Below are 26,693 nucleotides of genomic sequence, written 5' to 3' on the forward strand. Positions count from 1 at the left end.
TAAGCACCTTTTTGAAAATGGATATCTAGGAAGGAATACCTATTTGGAGTGCTAGTTTCCCATGCCTTGCTGAGTACATCCTGGAATACCTCAGGGACATGAACATGAATTTCCTTAGCTGTAAGACTGTACTCAGTACCTCTAGATGATGCAAGGGTCTTTGATGCTTGATACCCATGCATTTTGGCCAGAGGTTCTATGTGATCACACAACCCATATGGATTTGTTTGTATAGAACCCAGTCCGCTCCTGTGTCTTCAAAACCTTCCTTTTATGGGTCTTTCTCCTGCCCTTTTGGGGTCACTTCGTTTAATTTCTGCAGGGCTTTGGTATTTAAGACAATATCATCTGATAAGAGAACTTAAGCTTTTTCTTTTTACAGGTATATTTGAGTTTAATTTTGGTATCCTTGGTGACCAGAAAACCTTTTAGACACAAAGGAATGAATCGCTAGTTATGAAATTACAAAGTATTGAGAGTGTAGTGCTATAATAATTTGGGGGGCAAAGGGCTTTTCCCAAATGCCTTTCAAATATGAACACAGAGACCCTTGGTTCTTACATTCTAAAGTGCATCAGAATTACTTGGAGAGCTTATTAAAATTCCAGGAGGTCTAGAATTTGGAGTTGGACTTGAGGACCTCAGTGATGCAGACGGTGGCCTATTCTACATTCATGTGAGGATTGGCAGTTACCAGTGCGAGGGTGGATGTGCATAAATTTGTGCGTGAGCATGCAAGTGGGTGCACGTGGGTGCACACAGCCTTGCAGGTCTGCCCTTTTGACTCTGTACTTCCTCTCCTGGCAATGTGACTTTGGGCTGCTACCTAAGCTATACACATGGCTGCTATCTCAGAAAAAAGCAAACTCTAGGCATTTCCTTTGTTTACCGGAAGGATCCAGGCGACTGATGGTGGCAGCTGCCCTTTCTCTGAGTCTTGGGAACTCTTATGCAAATGTACTGGTGAGCTCCACTAAATTTCTATCCAGTAGTTTCTCTGGATGGGTAGGAGTATCCAGCGATGGGATGGACTTATCACCTAACAATGTCTGTATATGTATGTTTTCTATAACCTTGCTTCCTTAAATGTCACAATATTTTCCCTCTTTTTCTCCTCTCCTTCCCTCTCTACCTCCTTTTCTCCCTCCTCCCTTCCTCCCTCCATCCTTCCCTTCTTCTCTCCCTTCCTCCCCTTTTTTCATTCCTCCCTTCCTCTCTCCATCTCTCCTCGTTTTCTTCTCTGTATCTTAAGGTAAAGAAATCAGTATGAAACTTAGTATTCTGAGAAGCAGCTCCATGGCCCCTTCCATTAGCCTATATGTATTATATATGCACATCACTTGTGCATTTGTATTGGCAGTGCGTGCTTATAAACGCAGCCATAAAGCGCTGTTCTTCCATCCAGGATGGGAATGGAGTTGTTAAAGACAGTTGATGAGGTGGCATCTGTTGGCCAACAGTTTTATGCTGCAGTAGCTCTGAGCAGATAACATTAATAGGAATCACATTTTCAAGTTGTAAATTTGATGTAAAATACTAAATTTGACAATAATTGCATTATAAAGCAAAAATTCCATTTATTAAAGGGTTCCCATCTCTCCTTCGTGTGAGGGGCTTCGAAATTCTTGCTCATACCTGCCCCTAGCAATTATCATGCCTTCTCTAAAATTCTGCTTTATTTTTCCATTTCCATAACAACTACATTATGATGTGACATATTTTTTCCTGATATTTTGCTTGAATAAATAAATAGGATATTAAATTCAACTGGGGTATTAGATTATAAATTAGTTCTGTAATAGGCGTCATAATGTTATTTAGATTTTCAGTTTACACAGACCTTGTAGCAACTCCCCAGAGCTATGCTACAGAATTAGAAGTAGATAGAAGTTGATGTAAGAAAATTGGTTTTTGTAATATGCTGATGCCCGTTGAGTTGTGCTGTGTGTATAGGTATTTAAATAGAGTGTTCTTGCTTATTTCATTGTACAGACAAAAGATTGATAATGATTTCAAATGGCTGTTTTGTTGGTTCTGGTATTGGTTATATGTGAGACTAAAATATTTCTTTCCAAAATTCAAATTCTCCTTATGTATGAAAGCTCAAAACTCCACTTGTAGAAAGCTTATCATCTGCCCGATGGACGGATAGTGTCCTTCATGTGACTGTTATAATGGTAGACTACTCTCACAACTGTTTCTTGGTGACGAAGTTGGCCCTTTCAGCTATAGCTCACAAAGAGGAAGTTAACCCACTCAGGAGCACCATGCGGTTGTTGTAGTTACTAGCCAGCAGAATATACCTAACTGAATTAATACCTATTAGACACAAATGGAAAAACATGCACACCTAATAAACAATGTCGATTAGCCAGATGAATGATGCTAACAACTTATAAAGGGGTGACTGGGTAATGAAAGGAATTTTTCTTTATAGTGAGTGCTTTCATTGCTCTAAACTGAGGGTTGGCAAACCACATGTAGCCCACTACCTGTTCTTGCAAAGTTTGTGAGCTAAGACTGATGTTTTCCTTTATAAATGGCTAAAAAAACCAAAAGAAGAATATCTCATGATGTTTGAAAATTAGGTGAAATTTAAATTTCAGTGTCCGTAAGTAAAGTTTTTGTTGTTGTTGTTGTATAGCAACGCTCGTTTGTTTACATACTGCCTGTGGCTGCTTTTGCCCAGCAACAGAGTTGAGTGATTGCGACAGAGACCAAATGACCCACAAAGCCTAAAATATTTACTATCTGGCTCTTTAAAGAAAAAGATTGCTAACCCCTGCTTTAAACCCAAACCAGAGTAGACTGCAGTGTTCTGGCCTCACCAGAAAGTCCCATACTCAGGGAAGATTGAGTTGGAAGTGGCTATCCTCTGCTTGGGACTGCTGGTGAATGGTGGACAAGGGTACTTTCCCTAAGTGGTAAACGTGTTAACAAATGAGGAAGATTTTTGGCCTGGGGCTTGGTTTAAAAAAAAAAAAGCGAAATGTAAAATCAATCCAACTCACTTCTGTAGCACTACTAAAAATATCCAACTGGGATAAGCTCACTTCCAAGTTTTATGGAACTTTTATCTGAACACCAGAAGGTTGAAGCCCCATGGGACTTAAAAAATGGCCCAACAGGATGAACTCTATTTTAGAGTCTCATCAACTGTTCGGTGCTAGTGGGAGGCAGGCTTTGGGCTGGGCAGGTGAGATCCAGCTTCCGGTCCTGTCTCTGCCTCTACGCAGCGTTGACAATAGGAAAAATCGCCTTCACTCTCAAGCCTCAGTTTCCTCATCATTTCACTGAAATGGCTAGTCTCAATGACTTATCAAGTCCCCTTTGGTTCTGGGAATGATAGAGTTTTCTCTGACAGTGGGAACTCGCTAGCAGTCGGTCCAAGTCCTGGGAAACTTAGCGTCTTCTTCCTGGCCTAGCTTCCTCTAGCTTCTAAAATACTGCATCTCATTAAGGGTTCACAAGTCTTGACATGTTTGGAAAGAAAGACACGGCAGGAATTCATATGTCTGGCCTTCTAACAAACATGTTGTGAATAACCTATATTTGGAATACAATTTGTCATAGGGATGCGGGCAGAGTTTTAAATTTGAGCAGCTTCTCAACTACAGTGTTTTATTCTTCTTAAGCAGATCCCTGGAGTTTCCTCCACTTTGCACCTTGAAGGGAGCCTTTATTGGAGGAGCTGCTCTCCATTTCCGAAGAATGGGAACATTTGCATTAAACGATGCAAGAGATGCCATTGTAATTTCATGAGAATTACCCTTTCCAATGAATGTTAGATTAAGAACCACGTAAAATCCCTTGAAAGTGGCTGGAAGATAAATGAGAGCTGAGCTGCAGTTAGGTAGAACTAAATTTTATTCCTTCCCTTTAAAATGGTTTTTAATTGATTTGGCATACTTTTAAAGTTAATAATGAATACTGTACCTGGGTCTGCCTGATCACACCCGTGAATTAGGTCTATTGCGCTTGAAACAGATTTCCCTTCCAGAGGACAGTGATTTTAATGAAGAGTCTTTGCTTATTGCACCGATGGAAATGTGGCTCATGGTAGTTTCAGACGGTTCTCTAATTAGCAGTCCAGTCTGTTTCCCTGAATATTTTACCCGAAACAGTATGGAAATGTAAAAAGGAAAGGCACTTTATCATAATGCTGGAGTTCTCCCCTACTTTGCAGGAGACCAGGTAGATGGAGAGCTGGGAGAGGCTTACCTAGACGTTGCAAGGCCCAGAGATCTTTAAAAAAGAGGTAGAAGTAAATAACCCTGTGTAAGCAAATGGTTCTCTCTTTATTTTTTTATTTTTTTAAAGATTTATTTATTTATTTAATTCCCCCCCCCTCCCCTGGTTGTCTGTTCTTGGTGTCTATTTGCTGTGTCTTGTTTCTTTGTCCGCTTCTGTTGTCGTCAGCGGCACGGGAAGTGTGGGCGGCGCCATTCCTGGGCAGGCTGCTCTTTGTTTTCACGCTGGGCGGCTTTCCTCATGGGTGCACTCCTTGCGCGTGGGGCTCCCCCACGCGGGGGACACCCTTGCGTGGCAGGGCACTCCTTGCGCGCATCAGCACTGCGCATGGCCAGCTCCACACGGGTCAAGGAGGCCCGGGGTTTGACCTGCGGACCTCCCGTATGGTAGACCGACGCCCTAACCACTGGGCCAAAGTCCATTTCCCGGTTCTCTCTTTAGAATAAAGATTTTTACAATTTTTTTTTGTGGGTGGGGGAGGAGAGGAGAGAGGCACTAAATTCCGAAATTAGGGCCAGTGAGCAGATTTCAAGCAAGTTAAAGTATAATGTTGGTGGTGGTGGTGGGGGGGTCTTACATGTCTCTTACTCGCTTGTGGGGGAATGGTGCTTTCTAAGGGTCTCACCAGAATTATCATGAAAAGTGCATGGAGGCCTGCTGGAACCTGGTAGGCAGTGGATGGGGTTAGGGGCCAAGGTTAGAGCCCACATGGAGGTATGCACCCAGGGTGCATGAGCCGAAGCAGACATTCCCCAGGGGTGCAAGTATAAAAGAGAATGCAAGGTCTTCCCATTGACTCACAACGATGAGTTAGCAAACAGCAATGGTGAAAACATGGAAGGAGAGAAGAAAGGAGAAAGAAGAAATTTTGAAGAATATGTGTACTGAAAAATAGGAACCTAACATTCAGCACAATTCTACCTTAAACAGGACGTTTGACCACTATTCTCTTGACAGTTATCTTAAAGTTTAGGGAAATGCTTGTTCTGAATAACAGTATATGAAATGATAGTATTTATCTACTAGTTTTTGTTGAAGTCTTACTAAGTTCCAGGAAATAGACTAAACATTACATGCAAAATAATCTAGTTTAGTTAGTACTATATAACCCTCTGAATTAGGTATTGCTATGATTTCTGTTTTCAAGATCAGGAAACTGAGGCACAGAGAAATTACCTTAGTTGAGTTCCCATGGCTTGAAAGTGACAAAACAAGGATTTAAACCCTGGCAGAAGACTCCAAACCTCATAATATACAGATTCTGCAGAGGGAATTGGATTCACGATTTAAAGGTAGAGAAAGAATTGTGCATTTGCAGAACTCAAATACTTTAACAAGATTCAGAGCTAGGACTGGATTGAAGAGCCCCTGGTTCCCATAATGCACTTAGAGCATTATGTACTTAGGTTGCTACATGTTCTCTTGCTACCAAACTGTAATTAAAATTATTATATAGTGTAATGATTTCTAATACATTTCAGAACGAACCAACATCTTATATCTGACATGTTGTTAATGTTTACTACCACAATTGCTAATTTGCGATATAAGGCAGCAATTTTTATTAGTGTTTGGCTATGTGTAATTATGTTAGATATGAGCCTGCAATTTAGATTGAACTGTATTAGCAGTGATCATACAAAATGATTATACTGTATATTTGATTCCCTGGATATTTTATGTTCCCATAGATTTTTTTCTCCAAACCATAGAGAATTGCTTAAAAATAGTTCAAAGATTATTTATAATGCTTTTCATTTTGAGAGTTTTAGAGTGTAGAAATACACGTACTCCAAATGGGATATACTGAATAATGGTTTAACCAATATGAATAGAAGCTACTATTCAAGGTATCCAGTGAATCAGACCCTCTCCAGGCACTTTGCCCATCAAATTTCTAGTCTTTGCGAAGAGTACACATTCTTCTCTGGGATAAGACAACTTGATTACTTTCCCCATTTTCATGACCAGATACGTGGAGCCTAGAAAATTTAAGAGATGTTATCTAGCAGTAAATGGAGGAGCTGAAATTCAAGTTCATGATCTTTCTGGAAGTTTTTATCCTGGATAGTTAAACTTAGAATAAGAGATCATTTTATGGGAAACTATTATACAGAGTGTGCATTTCTATAAAAAGAGTGGTGTCCTGTATTTAATGAGATAAATGTATATGCTGGCCTTTCCTTATGTGTTATCTCATTAAAGAAGTTTTCTTAGGGTCCATTTTATAGCTGGGAAAATTGAGAGTCAGAAGTATAAGAGTTTTATCCAAAGTTGCTAGTAAAAATGGGAAGAGCTAGGACTTGAACCGAGTACTTTGAACTTACATTCTTGTGTTATTTCATGACCGATTGTTGCCATCTTCTTTTGTGGTTACCTTCCAGGAGACTCTAAAGCAACCCTTTACTAAATAGACTTTCAATTCTTTTTATGATGATGATGATGGTGATGAAGGCAGCTAACAGTGATCAAGGACTATATGCTAAGCTATTTGCACACATTAATTTCATTCAGTCCCTTTTATGGATAAGGAAACTAAGATTAGCTCTACCACTGCACAGTGGTAGAGCTAGAATCTGAATATAGGACATGATTCCAGAGTCCATTCTCCCCACGGAGAGCTGCTCACAAGCATTGTAGTGTATGTCAAAATAATCAAGTTACTTGTTGAGGTAAATGATACCAAGTTTCCTTAAACTTCCCCCAAAAGACCTATCTTCCATCCTTGAATATGATTTTTTTTTGCTACATTTCCCTGAACACTCTCCATTTTATTGACATATTTAAAAATGTGATCATAAACATTTCTTCAGATGCTAACATTTCCATGACAAACAATAAACAAACCACCAAGACACAAAAACAGAAACCAATGTCCAGAGAAATTACTTCCTGGTCATCATTTGCAATCCAAGCATTTAAAAGAAGTTTTAAATTTTATTTATTTAAATATTTTAACGTTTATTTTAAAAGCAGTAAAACTATATTACAGAAAGGAAAATAATGTAGTCACATATCTTAATCCAATGACTGGGTGTATTTCCACTCAATTGTTCATCTACACATACTTTTGAAAAAAAGACAGTAAGCTCCATGAGGTCAGGGACCGTGTCTATTTTGTTCATCACTGGGCAGGTTACTTGGTACAGCACTTAGCCTATAGCGGGAGCATCGTGAAATATGCAAGTTACAGAAGTATAAGGAAGTCTAACTATTTGTGTCAGGCTTTTTTTTTTTTTTGGGTTAATATGTCATATACATTTAAAATTATAATCGTATCAAATTTTGCTTAAAATTAAAACTTTAAGTATACTTGATTAGAGAAAGATGCCTGAAATAAAGTAGAATAGTTGAGATAAAATATTTACTAGAAACCATTTGTTGTCACTACTTACACATTTTATTCTAATCTACATTCTGAAGAAGAGTGGAATTTTTGTCTTTGATTGACTCACTCAAAGTGCATCTTGCTCTTTCGGACTGAGTCAAAGCTGAGGCACTATACTTTTGTAAACCCAAGAATGTTCTCTCTGAGGTCCTATTTGGTAGCCATAGAAAGCTTTTCAACAAACCTTTCCCTGTACCCACATTGTAGCACTTATCTGCAAAGCCTGTACCCAGTAGAATGACATCTATTATGAGTTTCTGATATCATACTTGGTGAGGGATTTGCTCTCTCACCCCCTTTTCTTGACTGGCCATCGCTGGGTCAGTGACTTGGATTTGCAAGGGCAGCATTAAGAAGTGGACAAGGTAGGGCTTGACCATGAGTCATAACTGAGTTAGCTGGTCATATACTGATTGACTTTGTAGCAGTGACCTTGGTTACCTGTGGGTTTTGTCTGAACCATTGGGCACCAAATTGGGTCACATTTAAAAATAACCCATCCTTTCAGCTAAAATGGAAAAAAGAAAAGAAAATTTTCTGTCTATGATTGTTTTACTGGATTTTATAGTAGGGATTCATCATGCTTGATTGAAAAATTTCTGTTGTCAAGATCCAGGACCTTACATTTTAATAAATCAAAATTACGTTTTGTTGGTTTTTGTTTCAAGTGCTTCCAACATCATGTGATATATGAAGAAGTCCTTTTAAGGTTCATCATGAAAAAGAGACTTAAAGGTCCTTTAACCCAATTCTAAAATTGATCCCCTAAGAAAAGTTAAATATCACCATTGTTTGTAGATTGCTAGATCACCACAAAGATAATTCTTTCATAAATACAGATGGTGCACTTATGGAAATTTACATGACAGTAAGTAGATGTCAATAGAAAAAAAAAGACACGTTGATTAGCTAATAAAATGGTGTTCAGTAGACTTATGCTTCTTTGTCTAATTTATGGCTTATTTGAACTTGAGATGCCCTGTTTTCATTTTGGTTTTTAATAAGCATTCCTTTAAAAATTTTAAATGTAAAATAATACGAATTTGATTGCCTTAAGCCTAAAATGCTAGTCATCGATGAGCAGTGAATCATGGCTCTCAAGTTCCCACCTCCTCACCCCTTTCTCACCCCCAGTCATTTTTTTTTTTCTGGTATGAATTGATGAAGCTGAATCAATTGCCAACAGACTGAAACAGCTCTGACTGATACAAAGGTCTGAAAAATGAGCCACGAATATATTATTGACAATTATTGATACAAAAATCAATCAGGGTTTTGGTATTCAAGGTGATGGGGAATGGCGAAAGGAACTCCTATTTACTGAGCTCCTGGCATGTGTCAGGGCATGGAAACAATCTTATTTTTGGTTTGCAGCTGAGGCTCTTTTCATTCTCTCTGAGCTGACTTGTACTGGAATAAGCACCCCCTCTCCCCACTTTTTAAACTTCATTAAAAAAAAGATTGGAGAGGAATTTTATCATGCTATCAGGACATGGAGGGCATTTGAATATTAGCATCACATTTCCCACTCTCACTACTCTGTTTGTTGGTGGGTGGAATGTTGAGAATGTTACCCAACCTCTTGGAAATGGCACGTGAATAATCCCGTAATCAGTGTAATGTATTCTGTTATGAGAGTAATCAAGTCATTCAGCTTTGAAGTAAGATCCAATTTTTAAAAAGTGGCTGATGAATGCAGTTTCAGGTATTTAGAGGAGGCTGATGTACCTGGACTATTTGGGTCTTCGGGATGAACAGAGAAAAAAGTACTTGAGGAAACTGAAGTGGACCATTCTAAAAATACCCTAGTTTCAGGGTAATATTTTGCTAGCAGGGATGGTATGCAATTTAAGACTTTAAAATTAAACATGCCGGTGTGCTTTTGAATTCCCTAAGCTTAGTTAGTTGGGAGTCGGGGATCAGGGAGAGAGTGGCTTAAGCTATGTCTCAGGACTGGCTTCTCTCCCCTCTGCAGCCATGTCTTTGCGTGGTGGGACTCCTTGCTATTCAGATCTTCGCTTAAATGTTCCCTCTTCCTCTGCTCAGAAGCATTCTCCCTCTATCATTTTTTATTTTCTTCCTGGACCTTCTTTCAACAGAAATTCTTCTTCATATTTTTTTTCACTTGCTCACATGGCGTCCTCTGGGAGAACATAAGTTCCTTGAGAGCAGGGACTTTGTTTCACTCATCACCACATCCGCAAGATGCTGAATGGTTCCAGGCGCTTTGGAGGCGCTGATGAAATACTCATTAACAGAGGAAATGCTGCATTCTAAACCCATGGTGTCTGGGTTCCATGGCTCAGAGGGTCACCTCTACAGAGCAGCTGCAATCTCCCTCCTACAACCCAAACAAACTCCACAGTGGCATACCTAAGGGGGAAGGTATCTGCTCTGCTCACCTGGTGGATCCTGTCCCAGGTGGGAGGCCAGTGCTATTTGGGCACTTTCCAATTTCCCAGCCAGGCCACAAGCTGGCAGTCATGTAAAATGCTGTGAGTGTTCTTGCTATTTAAGCTTCATATTACTTAAGAAACCCATTTCAGAAATAACTCCGGCATCTATGGTTATGTTCTGTACTTGATTCCCAGGGCTTTAGAAGTCCAAATCCCATTAATGCCAGAGTCTCTGCACAAAGCCTTTTGTATTGACTTGGGTCAACATAATCTGTGGGCTCGTGGCCCCTCCCCCATCTTAGGCTTTTCAAAGGCTCTCTTGCTTACTCTTTCTTCCTTTCCTTCACCTTCCTTCCTTCCATTCTTCTTCCTTCATTCCTTTTTTCTGTTTTTCCCTTCCCTCTCTCCATCCTCCCTCCCTCCTCCCTCTGCTCTCTCTCTCTTCTCCTCTCCTCTTCTCTTTCTCTTGCTTCAGAGAACGTGAGGTGAGTCATGGATTCTCTCTTCCTGTGACTGAATTCTAGGCACATGTGGAACGAATTTGGCCCTGGTTTTCTCTTGCCTGCCCATTCCACTTCAGAATCGTTAGTTTTCTAATATTAGGTAAGGTCTTTATGAAAAAGCCCAATATCTAAAAATTTTAAGGCGTATGTAGGTAATTTTTGGACTAATCATTGGCGTATCAACATTCCCCTATAGAATTTCTTTTTGTTTTCTACCACCATTGATTTTCTGTTTATGGAAGTAATGTGCTCTCACTGTGAAGCTTTTGTACAATAAAGAAAACGCTGGGTGACTTTACGCAGCAGACCTCCCCTGTGCAGCCAAAAGAGGATTTGGCTTTCAAGAGAATAATTAACAAAACTCATTTTCGGAACCTATTTATTGCAGAAAATAGGGGAATTACCTGTCTAAGGGAATGAGAAGTGTTCAGATGTTGCTGACGTTTCCCCCAAATGCACCGTGATCCCAGAATAATGACTTCTTTTATAGGAAAAGGGGGAGGGGGTGGGAGTTGCTGAAGTCCAGAGGATAACAAACGTTGCTTAGGCTTTCTTGGTTTGCAGAAAATGTGCTCAAGTCTGTCTCTTCAAAGAAATCCATCAGACCAGGTCAGACCTAAATTGGGTATATATCCCTATCTTTGACTCATTTGTTCTTTTAGCAAATCCACATTTCCCAAAGTCCAGTCCCTAAAATAGCTGTGTCATATGATTCTCCATGATAGAAGGGTTCCACAGTCAAACAAGTGTGGGAAACACTGCGGAAGGTGACATTTCTTGGAGCTACGTGATTCATATTAGCGTTTTAAGGGATGAGAAGACCTGAAATAGAGCGACCTGCGCTATTTCATTTTATCTGCTCTTTCTAAAACCTGTTTGACAATGGGCTTTTTCTCTTTCTTTAAGTGAACAGGCGCTTAAATTTCCCAGAATTATTTGGCCACAAAAACAAAGAAATCAAATGGATGGAAGTGGTTATAATATACCGACTGTGAGTGCATAGTCTTTTTGGGGGCCTGAGTGAGATGAGATGTGGGGAGGTCTCATCCCTCGGTTCCTCAGTGCCAGGCACGGTGTCTGCACTTCACATGCATTACTGTGTTAGAACCTCACGGCAACCCCTGATCCTCGTTTTGCAGAAGAGGATCCTAAAGCTCACAGAAGTGAGGATGTAACCTGTTTACGGCCACTCAGTGAGGCAGGTGGTGGAGCTGAGTGCAGATTGTGGTTTGCAGAACCCCGCGCCAGGGCTGTCAGTGCTTCCAGCACTTCCCTTCAGCATGGCAGCCCAGCCCCTCAGTGCCTCTCCTCCTCTCTTGGGCATGTGGTGCATTCCTTGGTCGCCGTGCTGCATCACACACATTTAGGTTGCCGTGGGACTCTTCCCTTCTTATTTCCATCCCATCCCGCTTGGCCAAGATTCTTCATCCCCTTCACATGCGAATCAATGGAAATCAAGTGTGTAGTGCTTACGTGCGGGTTTCCCCATATCGTTACTAGGGCCTGAAGCATAGGAGGAGCTTGGCAATGTGTGTTTCTCAACATGGATTGGGAAATGAACTAGAAAGTATGCAGACCACCCCTACACTCCTAGCCCCCTGCCCTACTCGTCTCCACAGCTCTTTTCACCATTGGACCTATATTTACTTGCTTGTTTACAGCACATCTCCCCACATTTGGACATGAGCTCCTTGGGAGAAGATCTTTAGGTCTTTTTTTTCATAACCGTGTCCTCAGCATCTAGAGTAGGTGCTCAGTTAAAAATTCTTGAAAGGAATATGTGGTCAAACAGAGATGCTTACCTTTACTTTTTCTTCCCCCAAACTCCTCAAGTTGTTTGCTTTTCTGTCTACTTCTCTCCCAGGAGAAGTTAAAAACTACTTTAAGGGCTGTAAATAAAAGAAGCCTGTATTTTAGCTATTGTAGTGCAGCACATATCAAAGGACTCCTGGTTAACGGGCAAGGGGCTGTTTGCAGCTACAAATTCTAACGTGCAGGAAGGTGTACAGCCACAGGAGCAGTATGTAAAGCCTACACTTCAGGCTTTCTATGCATTTGACCACTTTTGGGCCACAAATCGCTTTAGCAGAAATCCCAAGTTTAAAAAAACAACAGCATTCAGATAGCAGGTATATTTCCCACCCAAACCACACCCTCCTGGGCTTCTTCACCTGGGATGAAACTATATGTCAATATAATTCGTCTCCGTTGTGATCCTTTAAAACCCCTTCTTCTTAGAAGGGGTCCCTAGTTTCATCAGGCAGCCAGAGGGATCCATGGCATGAAAAAAGGTTAAGGTCCCCTGAGAAGCCTTGAACGAATAGATGGGGGAGAATTTTTTTACTCCATGCCAATGTAAGAGTAAGTGTTGAAAAAGGGGTTCCTTGAATCTTTGAAGTTTAAAAAAAAAATCAGTGCGTGTGTTCAATCTTCCTCCCCTTGCGCGTTGGGTAGAGTCAGAATTACACATACACGTGACATATAGATGTGCTCCTGATATTTGTCGTTGACGAAGGCAGGAGAGCGACTGCTCAGCGGGCAGGGCGGCGGGGCAGGCACCTCCAGCCATGCCAAGCGGCCAGAAACCAGCACAGGACCTCGGTGGAATGCAGAGCGTCTCGGAAGGCATTCTGCCAGAATGTTTTCCAACTGAATGGCGGCGTTTGGAGCACACGGGCCCTGATTGGATTACACAGCACCAGCAGCACTTTAATCTCAACTGCTGCTCCTTGGGCTGGAGAGGGACGGGGGGGGGGGGGGGAGCAGAGGAGCAGAGGTGGTGATGGAGAGGGCCAGAGGCTTGAGTCTCCAGCCTTGGGGCTGGCGCTGGGAATATTCAATTGCTTGCCACAGAGATAAAGGAAGGGATCCTTAAGCATGGGACTGTGGAGAACTTCTCTTTAATTTGCATTCTGTTGTATAAAATCTTTGTCAAAACAGGTTTTTAGCACACACAGCTTGGCGGTGGCAGATTGTGCGTCAGAGGCTGATTGTATTTGGAGAATAAACCGAGGTTTTAAAAGGGATAAACTTTCATAATGGTTGTGTCTTGGGGGTGGGGAGGTGAAGGAGAAAAAAAAAGCTGGATTGTTAAGAAAGAAGGGACTTCCTGAAGAGCTAGAAACAGCAAGTTGGAAGGAGAAAGGGATGGAGTAAAGCATGAATTAAAACAGAGTAACCAGAAAAATAATTTAATTTAAATAAAAGGTGTTTATGCAATTATTTACTTGTCTCTAACGTTAAAGCAATTGGGACAAAGCGAAAAGCCCCTCCTTGGAACTAATTAATGTTCTTAGGTCACACAGAACCAAACAAATCGTAAAAGGCTGCAATGAACTCAATCCCAAATAAAAGCTGGAAATAAACTTGCCTCTCTGCCCACTGGGGCCCAGAGTCCATAGAGGGAAGGGACTTCTAACTGGAGATATGTCTTAGTCAAGGGAGAAACCAGCAGATGACCCAGGAGAAAGGCTGGAGGAGAGCTGACCCTGGGAGGTGTGTGTGACTCTGAAGGAGCTGGAGGCTGTCACGGTTGATCCATTTGTACGTTAGTCGAGGAAGGAGAGCCAGGGCAGGGATTCAAGAATGTGGTCAGAGGGGAGGTAAACATAGATTTGCCTGGCGTTGGCATTTTAGATGGCGTGTGGTGATGAGAGATGGAGGCTAGAAAATGGAAGGCAGGAAGAGTAACAATGGAAATATTTTCTATTTATTACCCTGAGATTCTCCCACAAGGGTAAAAAAAAAAGAAAAGCAAGGGGAGCCCAAGGCTGATTTCTGGAGTGGTTTTTATGAAAACAGGGTGGGAAAACTGACAAGGATACAAGCAGAGAGTTGGATGGAAGAGGAGTGCTGGTGTCTTCCCACTTACAAGGGTTGTATGAGCCCGTGTGCACACAAATAAGTGGCAAAAGTTATTGGGGAGCGTCAAGGTGGAAATTGATAGCTATTATTTTTGTGGCCTCTAGCTACAAGAACTAACGGGTGAAGATAGGCAAGAGACCCAAAGTGGGAAAAAATGACATTTTAACATTTTTGTCAGGTAGGTAATTTAAAAATAAACTTGAATTCAATATATACCATTCATGCTAGAGGTTGTGTTATAACGATGCAAAAATGCCGCTTTTTCGAAAGCAGTTTTTTAAAAAAGTATGTTGTACGGGGTGAGGAACCATATATAGAAGAGGCATATGTGACTGTCACAGCAGCCCCACAAAGTTATTGAAAACATACCACGACTCTGCCCTCCAGAATTAGCGCTGTAACCTATGTCAGGGACTCACTATTATCCTAATATCTGCTTTTGGATTCTGTCCAGTCCTATTAGTGATTCCCATGTTGATTGCTCTGTTACTCGTGAATGTTAATTGCTTCCAAATCTCTTTGAATGTTCAGATGCTTGGGGAAAAAAATCCTGACTGGCAAAGGTGCGAGTTTTATTAATGTGCAAGTAAACAAGAAATCTGTTTAGAGACCCAAGTGAAGTGTCTGTGACTCAAGATGTCATAAACAGCTGAACTGGCATCTTTCTTTGCATGTCTGTCACATGGTAGTGGTGTCATAGTAGGGGGGAAACAGGTTGCTTGGGATATCTGTGGTGGTTATCCAAAATCAGTATGCTCGTAGATAGAGCTAGATAATCAAATCCTTCCCTCCGGGATTCCTACTTGCTTAGCGTGAAATGATGACCTTGCTACCACTGAGATAAGCTTATCCTTAGAAAGTGCTATTAAGTCAGATGATGTAAAAATATGAATATGATTTGGCTTATCACCTGTAGGCTAATCTTCATAGTACTGGAACTAGAAGGAACCTTGGAGATATGTTTTTTAAGCTTCCTTATTTCACCATTTGGAAGCCAAGGCCCAGGGGTCCTGAACTGGATCAGGAACATGGTTTAACTCCTGGCCAGTGCTTGAGTGGTTAGGAGAAGGGAAAATGATAAAAGCCAGTGTTTATTATATTTTTTAGAAAGAAAATCTCACTGAAAGTTTTTGGAATTTGTGTGTGTGTGTGTGGAAAAATCTGTTACTATTCGGTGTTGAAATCCATCTATTAGTAATTGTGACAGTATCCCAGGGAAAGCAAGAGAAGAGGTATAGGAGAAAGGCAGAGTACCTGGTCAGCACAGTGATTTGTCCATTTGACCACTCTGGATTACGTCAACCCTGAGATCCAGCTCTGAGAAGAAAATGTCCCTGCCCTTGTGGGGCTTATATTCTGGTGGGAGGACGTAGATAAACAAACAAGGAGAAAGATGATATAGTGTCACAGTATGGTAAGCCTTATGGAGGAAGCGAAAGAACAGAAAAGGGACAGAGTATGGCAAGTTACTGATACTTTAATAGGTGATCAGGGAAACCTCAGTGAGGAGGCATTTGAGCAGAGATCTGATGGGGTAAGCCATGGCATATGCAGAAAGATTGTCTCCAGCAAAGGGGAGAGCTGGAAGGACAAAGGTCCTGAGGTCGGAATATGCCTGGGTATTTCAGGAATAGCAAAGAGATCAAGGTGACTGGAGAGGTAAGGAGGAGTTAGTGGGTGATCATGGCCTTCAAATCACAGGCTTTGGGAAGACTCTGGGGTAGGTCTTTCAGAGGAAACCCATCTTGCAGCATTTCTGTAATTGTAACTACATGGCTCATGAACAGAACCCAAGGGCATCTGTTTAATAATGTTCCCCGCAGGTGCCGTCCTTCTGGGATTGGTGTCTATTTCTCACCAGAAGTACCCAGAAGTCATCAGCTCTCCCCAGAGCATTTAGATCAGAGTGATTGTCCCTCTTCTAAAATCACTGAACCATAGGATTAGAGATTTCTTGATGGTACGATCTCTGTCATGCAAATTTACATGTCCTTCAAGAAATCACATACAGTGATAAATACATACATACTTAGTATGCAATAAATATTGCTTGTTTGATGCATGAATAAATGGCCCTGGGAGTGGTTGAAGGGATGGGGTGTCCTACAAAGGGTTCTTAAAAATAGACCCTTCTAAAAATGTTATAAGTGTGATTACTTCTGGAACATCCTGACTTCCTTGGAATTTTTTAAAAAGACAAGTCCATATGCTGAAATGTGAACATAAGTACACAATAAACTAAACTATAGTAACATTACTTTCAGGCCAAATTTCAGTTGGATGGTTGCAATTTGTCCAACTCTTTTTTTTCCTCCATGTTTTCAACTGACTAGGGGAAATTTCTCTAAGCTTTTCTCTGGTATAAAAGGAATTTTGGCACCTGGGCACCTAAGATGGAGCGGTTACATCCATTGCTGTCTCACTCTGGGAAAAATGTGTTTAATACATTTGAGATTGTGGGGAACATTAGATGAGAAATTTCAGTCCCCAAGGGAACAATGGGCAGTCAAGTTGTATGTGACTGGGAAGACCAAAGTTATAATTCCTGTCCTTCCATTGTTCAATTCTCTTGCCATAGTGAACTGATACTTTATTCCCCTATTGCCCTTCAATATCCCCATCTGCAAAATGGGGGTAACACAAACTTACCCTCTGCCTTTCAGGTTTTTTGCGAAAATCAGTGAACTAATATTGGTAAAATTGGAGCCCCATGGATGAAGGGTACTTTGTAAGTATAACATATTATTGTCATGTTATATTCTATTACTCCAAAGTGCAAATACCAGATGTCTGCTCTTACCATATTAGGAAATCATAACATCAAGTGTCACATCCAGATACTGATATCTGGATTTCTTTGAGGCATTTAATATTTCTGAACTTTCTAATGTTTTGTCAATATGTTCGATGTAGGAAAGCCCTCCCTAAAATTCAGGTAATGTTTACTAGACAATTTGGAAGAATATATGTCTACGTATTGTGTAAAAATGTTGATATAAACTCTGGATTTCAATGCAAGGTGTCTTTCTTTCTCTTCCTCCACCTCTCCCTTTCTTTTTGTATTCTGCTTAACTGTGTTTTGAGAAGTAAGTTTGTGTCTCAGAGAAGTGGCTGGTTTCCGGGAGAGGATGAATGTTTCACCGAGATGAGCAATGTTTTGTTAATGATGAAACGACTTAAATTTCTCTTACACAACTTGCCAAGCATTGTGCTTCTAGACCTGCTGCAGGGGAAGGAGGCCAACCAGAATGATCAGCACAGCATGGCTCACTCCTCCCTGACCATATGACAGGTCAGGTGACTTGGGAATTGCCTCCTATCCATGGGAAGCCCAAGGAAACGAAGAACAGGCAGAAACTGTATCATTCCAAGCACCTGCATCAAATGATTTTCCCTGCTGAATCTTTTTTTCTTTTTGCTAGATCAACCAATGCCCTGGCATTGTGTGTATAACCATAAACTGGCCAGTTACATCCCCATGCTTAACTCATGATATTATTATCTTTCAGGGTTGGCTGTAGGTGCTTTAAAAACTGCAACTGAGATGTTTAAAGAGGATTGAAGCCCAGTTTAGTGAGTAACCCGGAGATTCATGGGGTTATAGAATCTTATGTCTGGAAAGACTCTTATATGTCTCATCTAATTTTATTTCTTGGCCAGTTCTATGGATTCCCTCTGACCAGTGCCTGAGAACCTCTAGAGGCAGAACTTCAAGAGGTTCCTCTTTTTAGTGACAGTTCTTTCTTGAGTTGACACCCAAATCCGCCCCCTATGTGACCTCCACCCTTGGGTCCTAATTTTACTATTCATACTCACAAAGAACAAGCATTGACACTCTTTCAAACACTTGGTGACACCTCCTGGGTCCCTCTAAAGTTCTCTCTTTGTCAGGTTCGGTTCCCTCAACCCTCAGAATGTGTATGCCATGACTCCCAAACCCTCACCCCTTTGGAAAGGTGCTCATTTGTCTGTATCTCTCTTAGCAAGCAGCACTGAGAATCTCCTTTCTCCAGGCCCTATTCCGCATCTCAGAGTCAAGAGATCTAACCAAAGGTATGGAAGATAATGACCTCAGAAGAGATCATCTGGAACCACAGGCACCCATGGATTGGTTTGAGTAATGAGACAGCAAAGCCCATATCTCTCTCTGAAGTGCAGATGATTGTCAGGGAGAAAGTTCTTTTGGTTAATAATACAATCTGCTTGCCTCCTATAGAAACAACAGTAGCCTACTAATTCGTTAGAAGTGAATTAAGGTTGTTTACCGATGTTTTAAAATAACTGTCAGAGTAAAAAAAAGAAGTTTGTACTAAATGAGACCACTCACCTACTTTGGAGTTGCTGTTTATTTTAAGCCGAGTGCATAAATAATATATTGAAATTCGAAGGGTGATTTCAAGCATTAGAACACGAAGCCTCCTATTTACTAACTGTCATTGGGCTGAAGAGAATTTAAGCAGCTCTGAACCTTTTTGTCTGTGAAGGCAAGGCATGAAATTAACTTTCATTTCATAGGTAGTAGAAATTCTGAATCCGACAGTCTTGTTGATGTGTCTCCTGCCCATCTGGCTCTCTTTTGCTCTGCAGGACAAGCTTTGGCAACAGAATGCTTCCCATGCCTCGTTTGAAACAAGTCTCCCCTCCCCTGCTCCCCCCACACAGGCCCTGTCTGGGCCACTGGGTCAGTTTGTTCAGAATATAAAGAGAAATGGTGAAAAGAATCCTAGATTAGAAGCCAGTTGCCTTAGCACTGACTGCCAGGAACCCTCTCATCATCTCGCTTCCTTCACCTACAGAATGGGGATAATAGTCTCTACTTCCCAGGAAGCTGGGGAAACCCAGTGAGGTAGTTGGGAAATGGCCTTGAACAGTATCAGGTGTCATAGCTGGCAGAACAAGATAAAAGAGCAAATCCACTATAGGCCCTGTTCTAAGTGATTTGCATATATTAACACCTTTTAGCCACCATTACCCCACAGCAACCCTATAGAATAGGTACTATTATTATCCCATTTTTTTTTGCTAAAAAATGGAAGCACAGGAAAGCTAAGTGAGTTGCCCCAACCTCTCACAGTTCTAAAGTGACAAAGCTGGGAGTTTTGTGTTCAAACCAAGCCAGAGTTTGTGTTCTCAGCTCTTATTTGGGAGAAGGGACCAGGTTTTCCTATAAATGACTGTGCCTCTTAGGCATGTACAAGTGAATGAAACAGCATGCCAAGTAGCCTGGACCAAATTTAGGTTGGGAAAATGCAGATATGACTTCTCCTTGAGTGATTCTCGACAAGGAGGATTCCCATTGTATAGGGCTATGGCACGCTATGTGGATTAATTATGTTTTATGTGTAAAGAACATGGTGATTCTTAGATGAAAAACCCTAAGTGAAAAGACCTATTACTCCAATGCTTTCAGACATAAGAAATTTGATTCACTTTTTTGTCCCCGTAAACTTGAAAGTGTGATAGCCTGTTTGGAGTGGAGGGAGAGTGCTAGAGAATGAATAGAAAATGTATGGAATGTTTAATTTTGCATGATTACATTTCATATTTGCTGAAGTAACTGAGCAAATAGAAGAGCATAATATCACACTACCTATTTTAGATGTTTTGATGGAGTACTCTGGATTTTGCCATGTGATACATAAACCCTTTGGGATAAATCTTTATTAAGTAAATGAACAAGAATGTGTTTATGTTTGCATCATTGGAAATATGTAATTTGTATAAGTGCTTTTAAAATTTTTATTTACCGTACATTTATTTGAATTTCAAGAGAAAAGAGCCTAAAGCGATTTAACAAAGACATAAATGATATGCATTTGCAGACATTTTCCCCTGAAATGTGCTCAGTCTATACTGAGGTCATACCTGTAAGTTGGAATGGCAAGAGTGAGGGGTGTGCTTTGCTTTGGATTTCTGAATGCAGCAGTTCAAAACTAGGATCATTTCATAATCCCTGAAAAATGGATGGACTCATAAGAAGTAATCAGCTGAGGAAAAGAACACATTCTGCATTTCCAAATTGCAGAAATCTCAGCAATTGCTGCTGTGCCCTAGCACTTGTTAATACAATAAGATAATTGCATAATTAAATACACGATGGAATTTCAATAATTGGAAACTTTGTTTTCTCATCACAATACGCGACTTGCTGATATTGAAAGGCATCCGCAGTGTTTTCCGGAGGCCGGTCTCATTCTTTCCCATCACGTCCACTGCAGCATTCTGCGGCTCCTCTTGCGGTTCTGAGACACTTCCCTTTCAGGTTATTTTTAGTTGGTTATATTTAGACAAGGTGAAATTAAGCAGGAAGTCCCCCAAAGTCTGACATGCCTGCCCCAGCCACGGGAGTCGAGGATCATTTCACTAAAAGCATCCTCGGTGCCCTCTAGCACTTTCTATCTGATGGTTTGTGAAAATCAAGCTGGGGATGAAAGAGTTGTTTGGACACGGGGAGCAGCTCCTGGAATTGTAATTGTGAGATGGCTCAGTGGAGTCTCGGAGAGGGCAGGCTCCAGAGTTGGGCTCCTTGAGTTCAAACTCTGGCGTGGCGCCTTCATGTCATGGGACAGAGAGAAACGTACTTCATGTCTCCTGTTTGCTTACCTGAGAGTCATAGTCCCTGTGTCTTAGTGCTCGTGTGAGGCTTAAATGAATACACGTAGAGTGCTCAGAAAATACCTGGCAGGTGGTAAGCACCCAGTCAATGTTAGCTAGTGCTATTAGGCAATATAGGGGAAAGTTTATATTCATCTGAACTGTGACAAAATTTGAGAAAGAATAAATAAGTAGACTATGGTTTCATCTATTCAAAAAATATGTACTAAATACCTTATTTACCCCAGTTCTCAGTGCCAAGTTGAGTAATACCCAGACCCTGCCCTGGAATTGTGCAATTGTATTGGGAAAAAAAAGATGTGTAAATAGATGAGGAGAAGGATGAAGATGAAGCTAATGATGATGATGGTGGTGGTGATAAAAATAATAGAGTATCTGGCAGATAGCAAGACATTTTAGCAAGGGCAGGCTGGCCGTCATCGTGTCCCCAGCACCTACACATAGAAGAATAAATGAATGACAGGAATTTGGCTTAAGGATATTTTGTTTGAGTGTCAAAACTGCTTACTAGCACAGAGTAGGTTCCCAGGGCAAAGCAGTCACTTAACAGTTAGCTTGGACTCAATACACATTGGAAGAATAAACGAATGAGTGCATGCATGGATAGAATCAATGGAAGGCTTATTCTCTTTAGGAAGCAAAAGGGTTTACTACGGTCAGTTTGAGAAATCAAATGAACTTGCTATTATGTATACTAGGGCAGGGACCAGGGTGAGGCTGAAGCACTTGGGTGCAAAATTGAAGGAAGCGGTCACTCCCAGGCTAGTGGAAGGCTGATGAGGCACTCACAATGGCCTACAGAGCCTCCTTAAGTTTTGTGCCCTAGGTGTCTTACTTTCCTCATTCTAATCTGGGTATGACTATGCTCTATTTGTATGTATGTTTGAATATTTCTCCCCAACTCTTTATTTTGAAAAATTTCAAAACTACATAAAATTGGAAAACTAGTACAAGAAATACCCTGTATACATTTTATCTGTTTCCTCAGTTAACATTCTGCCTCATTTGCTGTATCCCTTTCTCTATACTTGACTTTGAATCTTGTTCTCATTTACTGTTGAAGTATCTTGTATGCCCCATGGAATACCTGCCCTTCCACCTTCAGGGCACATAATGGTAAATTTATCTACCAAACTGTGGATCTCTATAAGATTTGGAGGAAAATGTCACAAAGAACATTAAAAAGGAATTTTGCTTAAAAGTATTTTTCCAGTTTCCAAACTGTTGCTGGAATCTTATTTTAAGACTATTGTTGTACTAACATACTTGGAATATAACCAATGTAAAATGTCTGTCATATAAGAGATTTTTGAAAAGGCCAACTCCATTATTTTCTGAGAGCCTTTTACATTTTACAAATTAAATGAGAAAATCATTTATTATGTTAAGAATAGTCACCATAAGGGGGAAATTCTGCAACTATAACATGGAAGTTTTTTTAAAAAGTAAATTTGATGACGTACTCAAAGAAAAAAAGATGCAACCCTTGATTCGGGACTATACTGATAAACTTAAATAAAAAGTCCCTTTCCTGATAATTTTGAATGTTCGTAGAAAATATGGTCTCAGTGACCATAAGAATGTGGCAACATCTGCCAGAAGGTTGTTTTGTTTCAGCAGTTTTGAAAATCCCCTCCATGGAGGCCTTGAGATTCTGTGCAGGGGTGTCAGGGTCCACAGTCACCGGTGGCAATGGTGGGGGAAAGGGAGCTGGGAGAGTTGAGAATCCAAGGGTCCACTGGAACAGCTCTGATGTTGGGTATTTCATGTTGAGCATCTGCCTAAGATTCAGTTTTCAACACAATATTCTAAAGGTGTAAAGAGATGGCTCAGAAACCACAGCATTAGTGGATAGAAGGTGAAATAGGAAACACTCACCCAGCAATGTTGGCTGGCAGTGAGAAATGACAGCTGTCAACGTGAAGCGTGCGAGAGGTCCGAAAAACCATGAAAAGCAGACAGGAGAACTGCAAAACCATTGATGTCTGGGAGTATTAAGCAGGGTCAAATGCCCACACGTGCCCTAAGGCAGTGGTTCTTAAAGCGAAGTGAGTCCTGGCCCCTAACCCAGAAATTCGGATTTAGTGGATCTGAGGAGGGGCTAAGTAGTTTGAATTTTTCACAGTCACCCCCTACCACACAGAGGAAAATTGCCCTGAAGTCATTTTTCTATCATAGAACATTACAGTATTTGGTGTTGATAGAGATGAATGGGGTTGGGAAGAAAATGTTAAATTCAGTCCAGTAGCATGCAACCCTTTTTAAAATTCAGGGACGTTTTAGAATGATTTCCTTCCAAAATGCTTAAACGATGATCTTGACTGATGGGAGAAAAGACAATCAAATAAAAAATTGTATTATCAAGCAGAGTTCACGAAGTCTGAAGGGAGGGGTAGATGCAAAGGATGCTCAAGGAAGGAGTGCTCACACTTGGCTGAGTTCTGTGACAGGTTCCTGGAAGAGGGAATTTCATGGTAGACGTGTCCCAGCTTAATGGAAGAAGCATGGGCCGAGGGGGCAGACATACCTGGGTTGGAATCCCAAATCTTCTATTTCTAGCTGTAGCACCTCAGGTAAATGATCTAATCTCTTTACAACCAGCTTTTCCTCATAGGGTAAAAACGAAGATTAAATTCAATGATGTCAGCCAAGTACTGACTATAGGATCTACAAAATAATAGACACTCAATCAGTGGTTGCAATTCCTGTAATTTTTTTTTTTTTGAGATGGACCTTAAAACGAGTGGGCTTTCAAGAGTCAGGAGTGGGAGTATATTGCCTATTGGTTTTGAGTTGGGGCTGGGATGGGGAAATGGGCAGAGAGAAGCAGGTATCCCAAAGAAGAGGAATGGCATGGACCAACCTGGAGGTAAGAGATCACGGTGCATGCTTTGATGCCTAGTTCAATGTTTCCAAAAGTTCAGGTAGGTTTATGTTGGCACAAGTATTTTATAAGTATTAACTAATTTAATCCTCATAGTGACTCTGTGCAGTAGATATTCTTATTTAACAGATCATGGAGGTGAGTGAGGCATAGAGAGGATAAATAACTTGCCCAAGGTCACACAACTTGTAGAGGACAAACCAGGTTTTCAGCACATTCAGCAGCTGAACTCTTACCCACTAGACCAGACGATTTTAATAATAATGATTTCTGTTAATGTGTATTAGGGAAATATAATTAACATCCCAAAACATGGTTTTACAGATATTACTTCCTAGAACAAGAGTAACATTTTAAAAAATAATTTGGCTTGAATACATGATATACAACAAAAAACAGTAGGGGTGGGTGGCATCAAATAAGGCAAAAATCCTGAAAGCAGTCCCTAGGTGACTTTGGGCTGGGACATTCAGGGGCCGTGAAAGATGGAGGCCACCAAGGCAGACTGTAGCCCCCCAATAATTCATGTGTAAAAACACCAACAAATCCTTTAAGTTCAGGGAAAGAAACAAGTAAGTTGGCTCTGGGGTGGGAAGCTTGGGGAAGAGGTGACCATTGGAGGGTGCCGGTTCCTTCCGCGTCCCTGCTGCCTTCCCTTCTGTTGAGTGGCTAGACTAGGACGTGGACTTTTTTTTAAGTTTCTCCTCCTCCTCTTCTACCTTCCTCTTTCCTTTCTCTTCCTTCTTTTCTTCTTGCTCTCCTTCTCCTTCGCTCTTCTTCTTCTCCTTCTCATTCTTTATTTTGTGCCTAAGGAGAGATCTGAAAGAAGCTAAGCCCCAAGAATGCAAATGGTTAATGCAACTCAAAAGGAAGAAGAGTTTAACCCTCTCTTTGGCATTTTAATTTACCTTTCAGCTTTCTCACATGGCACCTGTGCCTGCTCCCCACCTCTCTCCTTAGGTTATGGTCAAAAAAATCTAAAAGCCCACATAATCTCAAACCAAGCCATGCTTAGGCTTGGTAGTTGTAGTAGATTTCCTTCTGGACAGCCTGTTTAATGCTAAAATTAACAGGGGTTTGCATTCCCTGAGCAAGTGAGCACAGGAGCTACTCTCCATGTTGCAGGAAACCAGAGTATATGAAACCAGCCACTTGTGGGCAAGGAGTGGTGGGGTAACTCCACAGTCCCCCAAACCTAGGTGGTGGGCATATACCTAGGTGCACCCAGGGGCAATGTTCTACTGATGTATTGCTGGGTTCTCATATCTGGAAACACCTGGTCTCCTTATGCAGTCCTGCTCATTTCCACTGGACTAGCATCATAGTCTATACTTCTTACTACGCTTTCCCACCATTTAGTTCTCTCCTTGACATCTGGTACACATTTGCTAAGTAAACTTAGCTAGTTAATTAATGGGTGGTATCAATAATTCGGTAGTTCTTGATTCAGATTATGTTTTAACGAATATTTATTGAGCACTTACTATGTGGTGGGAATTGTGCTAGGGGCTTTTATACTATTTGATCTCCCAACAGCCCTATTCACTTGTTGCTGATGGGGGAAATTGTAGCACAGGGAGGGGGTATGATTTAATCAAGGTCGTGCACTCTTGGCTCTGCATGATTGAAGATCAACTATCCCCATTCTCAAGCTCAGCTTTCTCTTTGCTTTATGTCACTCTCTCTTGCCTTGCAAGCATCGAGCAAATTTCCCCACGCCCTATTAAACTGGATTTTTCTCACAATTCACTCTCCAGGTTCTCAATGATCAAACTGCAGGTAGAGGAACGTTTCTCCCTCTCTGAGTGCAAATAAAGAATTCTGTTTTCATGTCACGAGACCGTGAATGTCATCAAATGCCACTGGCCCACAGTGAGCTCAGGGACGGAAGCCACTCTTAGAACTTCCTGCAGGGGCTGCCTGTGAAAGAATCATGGAATCAGGGCTGCATGCTCGTCCCAAATGCTGCTCCACAGATTAAAATAGTTGTCACAGTGGCTAGAAAATGGAATAGGTTAAACCCTTCTGGTTTTAGATTGTTTTTGGAGAGAGAGTAACTCTATGATTTTTCCTTGTCACCGACTTAAAAAAAAGTAAGAGTTAAACTTCATAGCTATTTTTCTTCTCTGTATTTTCATGGTGGTTATTTATATCTGGGAAGTTTCCATTGGGATTTAGTTCAGGATATAGACTTGGCAGTGTGGCTTCGGCACTCTGTGGTGACATTTGACAGACTGCAGGCAAAGCAGGATGGATTTCTAATATCTAGATGGATGGATTTGGGGGCGAAGTGTTGGGATTGTACTGTATTATGAAATGGATTCATTGATCTGAATCTGAGTGGCCCATTGCCTGTCAATATGAGATCGGTATCAATAACATTTGACAAATGAGGGCTCCCAACCCTTTGCTTTATTTGCTTTATCAACTCTGCTTGGCAATAACAGTAAAAAACTCCAGGTGGTGCGACGCGAATGGTTTATTGCGCTCGTCACGTGCATCGCTGACCTTAGGGCCCAGCTCTGGGATATTGCACATGTTCTAACCACCCAGAATTGCGCTGCAGTGCCTGACTTCCTCCCCAGAATTAGACACTCCCCTGCTATGTTGCATTTGAATATCAGTTTCATGCATTAACCTTGAAATGCTGTGCCCGTGATGTAGGTAGCATCTTCATTTTCCAGATGAAGAAATTAAGACACTGTGAGGTTAAATGAGCTGCCCAAGGCCACACGGTAAATTTTTAATAGAGCTGGGATTCAGGCTGAGATGTCATCGTTTCTGGCTGAGGG

The 26,693-nt window shown here is 41.2% G+C and overlaps 1 protein-coding gene across 5 annotated transcripts in view; it reads left to right on the forward strand.

Moving 5' to 3' along the window:
* Positions 1 to 26,693, forward strand: part of PPARGC1A (PPARG coactivator 1 alpha) — a 653,301-nt gene that overhangs the window by 170,838 nt on the left and 455,770 nt on the right. Inside the window, exon 2 of one of the 5 annotated variants that reach the window (XM_071217160.1) lies at positions 17,066 to 17,130. The exons of the other annotated variants lie outside the window; for them this stretch is intronic. Coding sequence (XP_071073261.1) covers positions 17,113 to 17,130 — 18 coding nt within the window. The 5' untranslated portion in view covers positions 17,066 to 17,112. The remainder of the gene's footprint in view (positions 1 to 17,065; positions 17,131 to 26,693) is intronic. 5 annotated transcript variants of the gene reach the window in all.

Source organism: Dasypus novemcinctus, chromosome 1 (genome assembly GCF_030445035.2).
Source record: "Dasypus novemcinctus isolate mDasNov1 chromosome 1, mDasNov1.1.hap2, whole genome shotgun sequence".
NCBI lineage: Eukaryota > Metazoa > Chordata > Mammalia > Cingulata > Dasypodidae > Dasypus > Dasypus novemcinctus.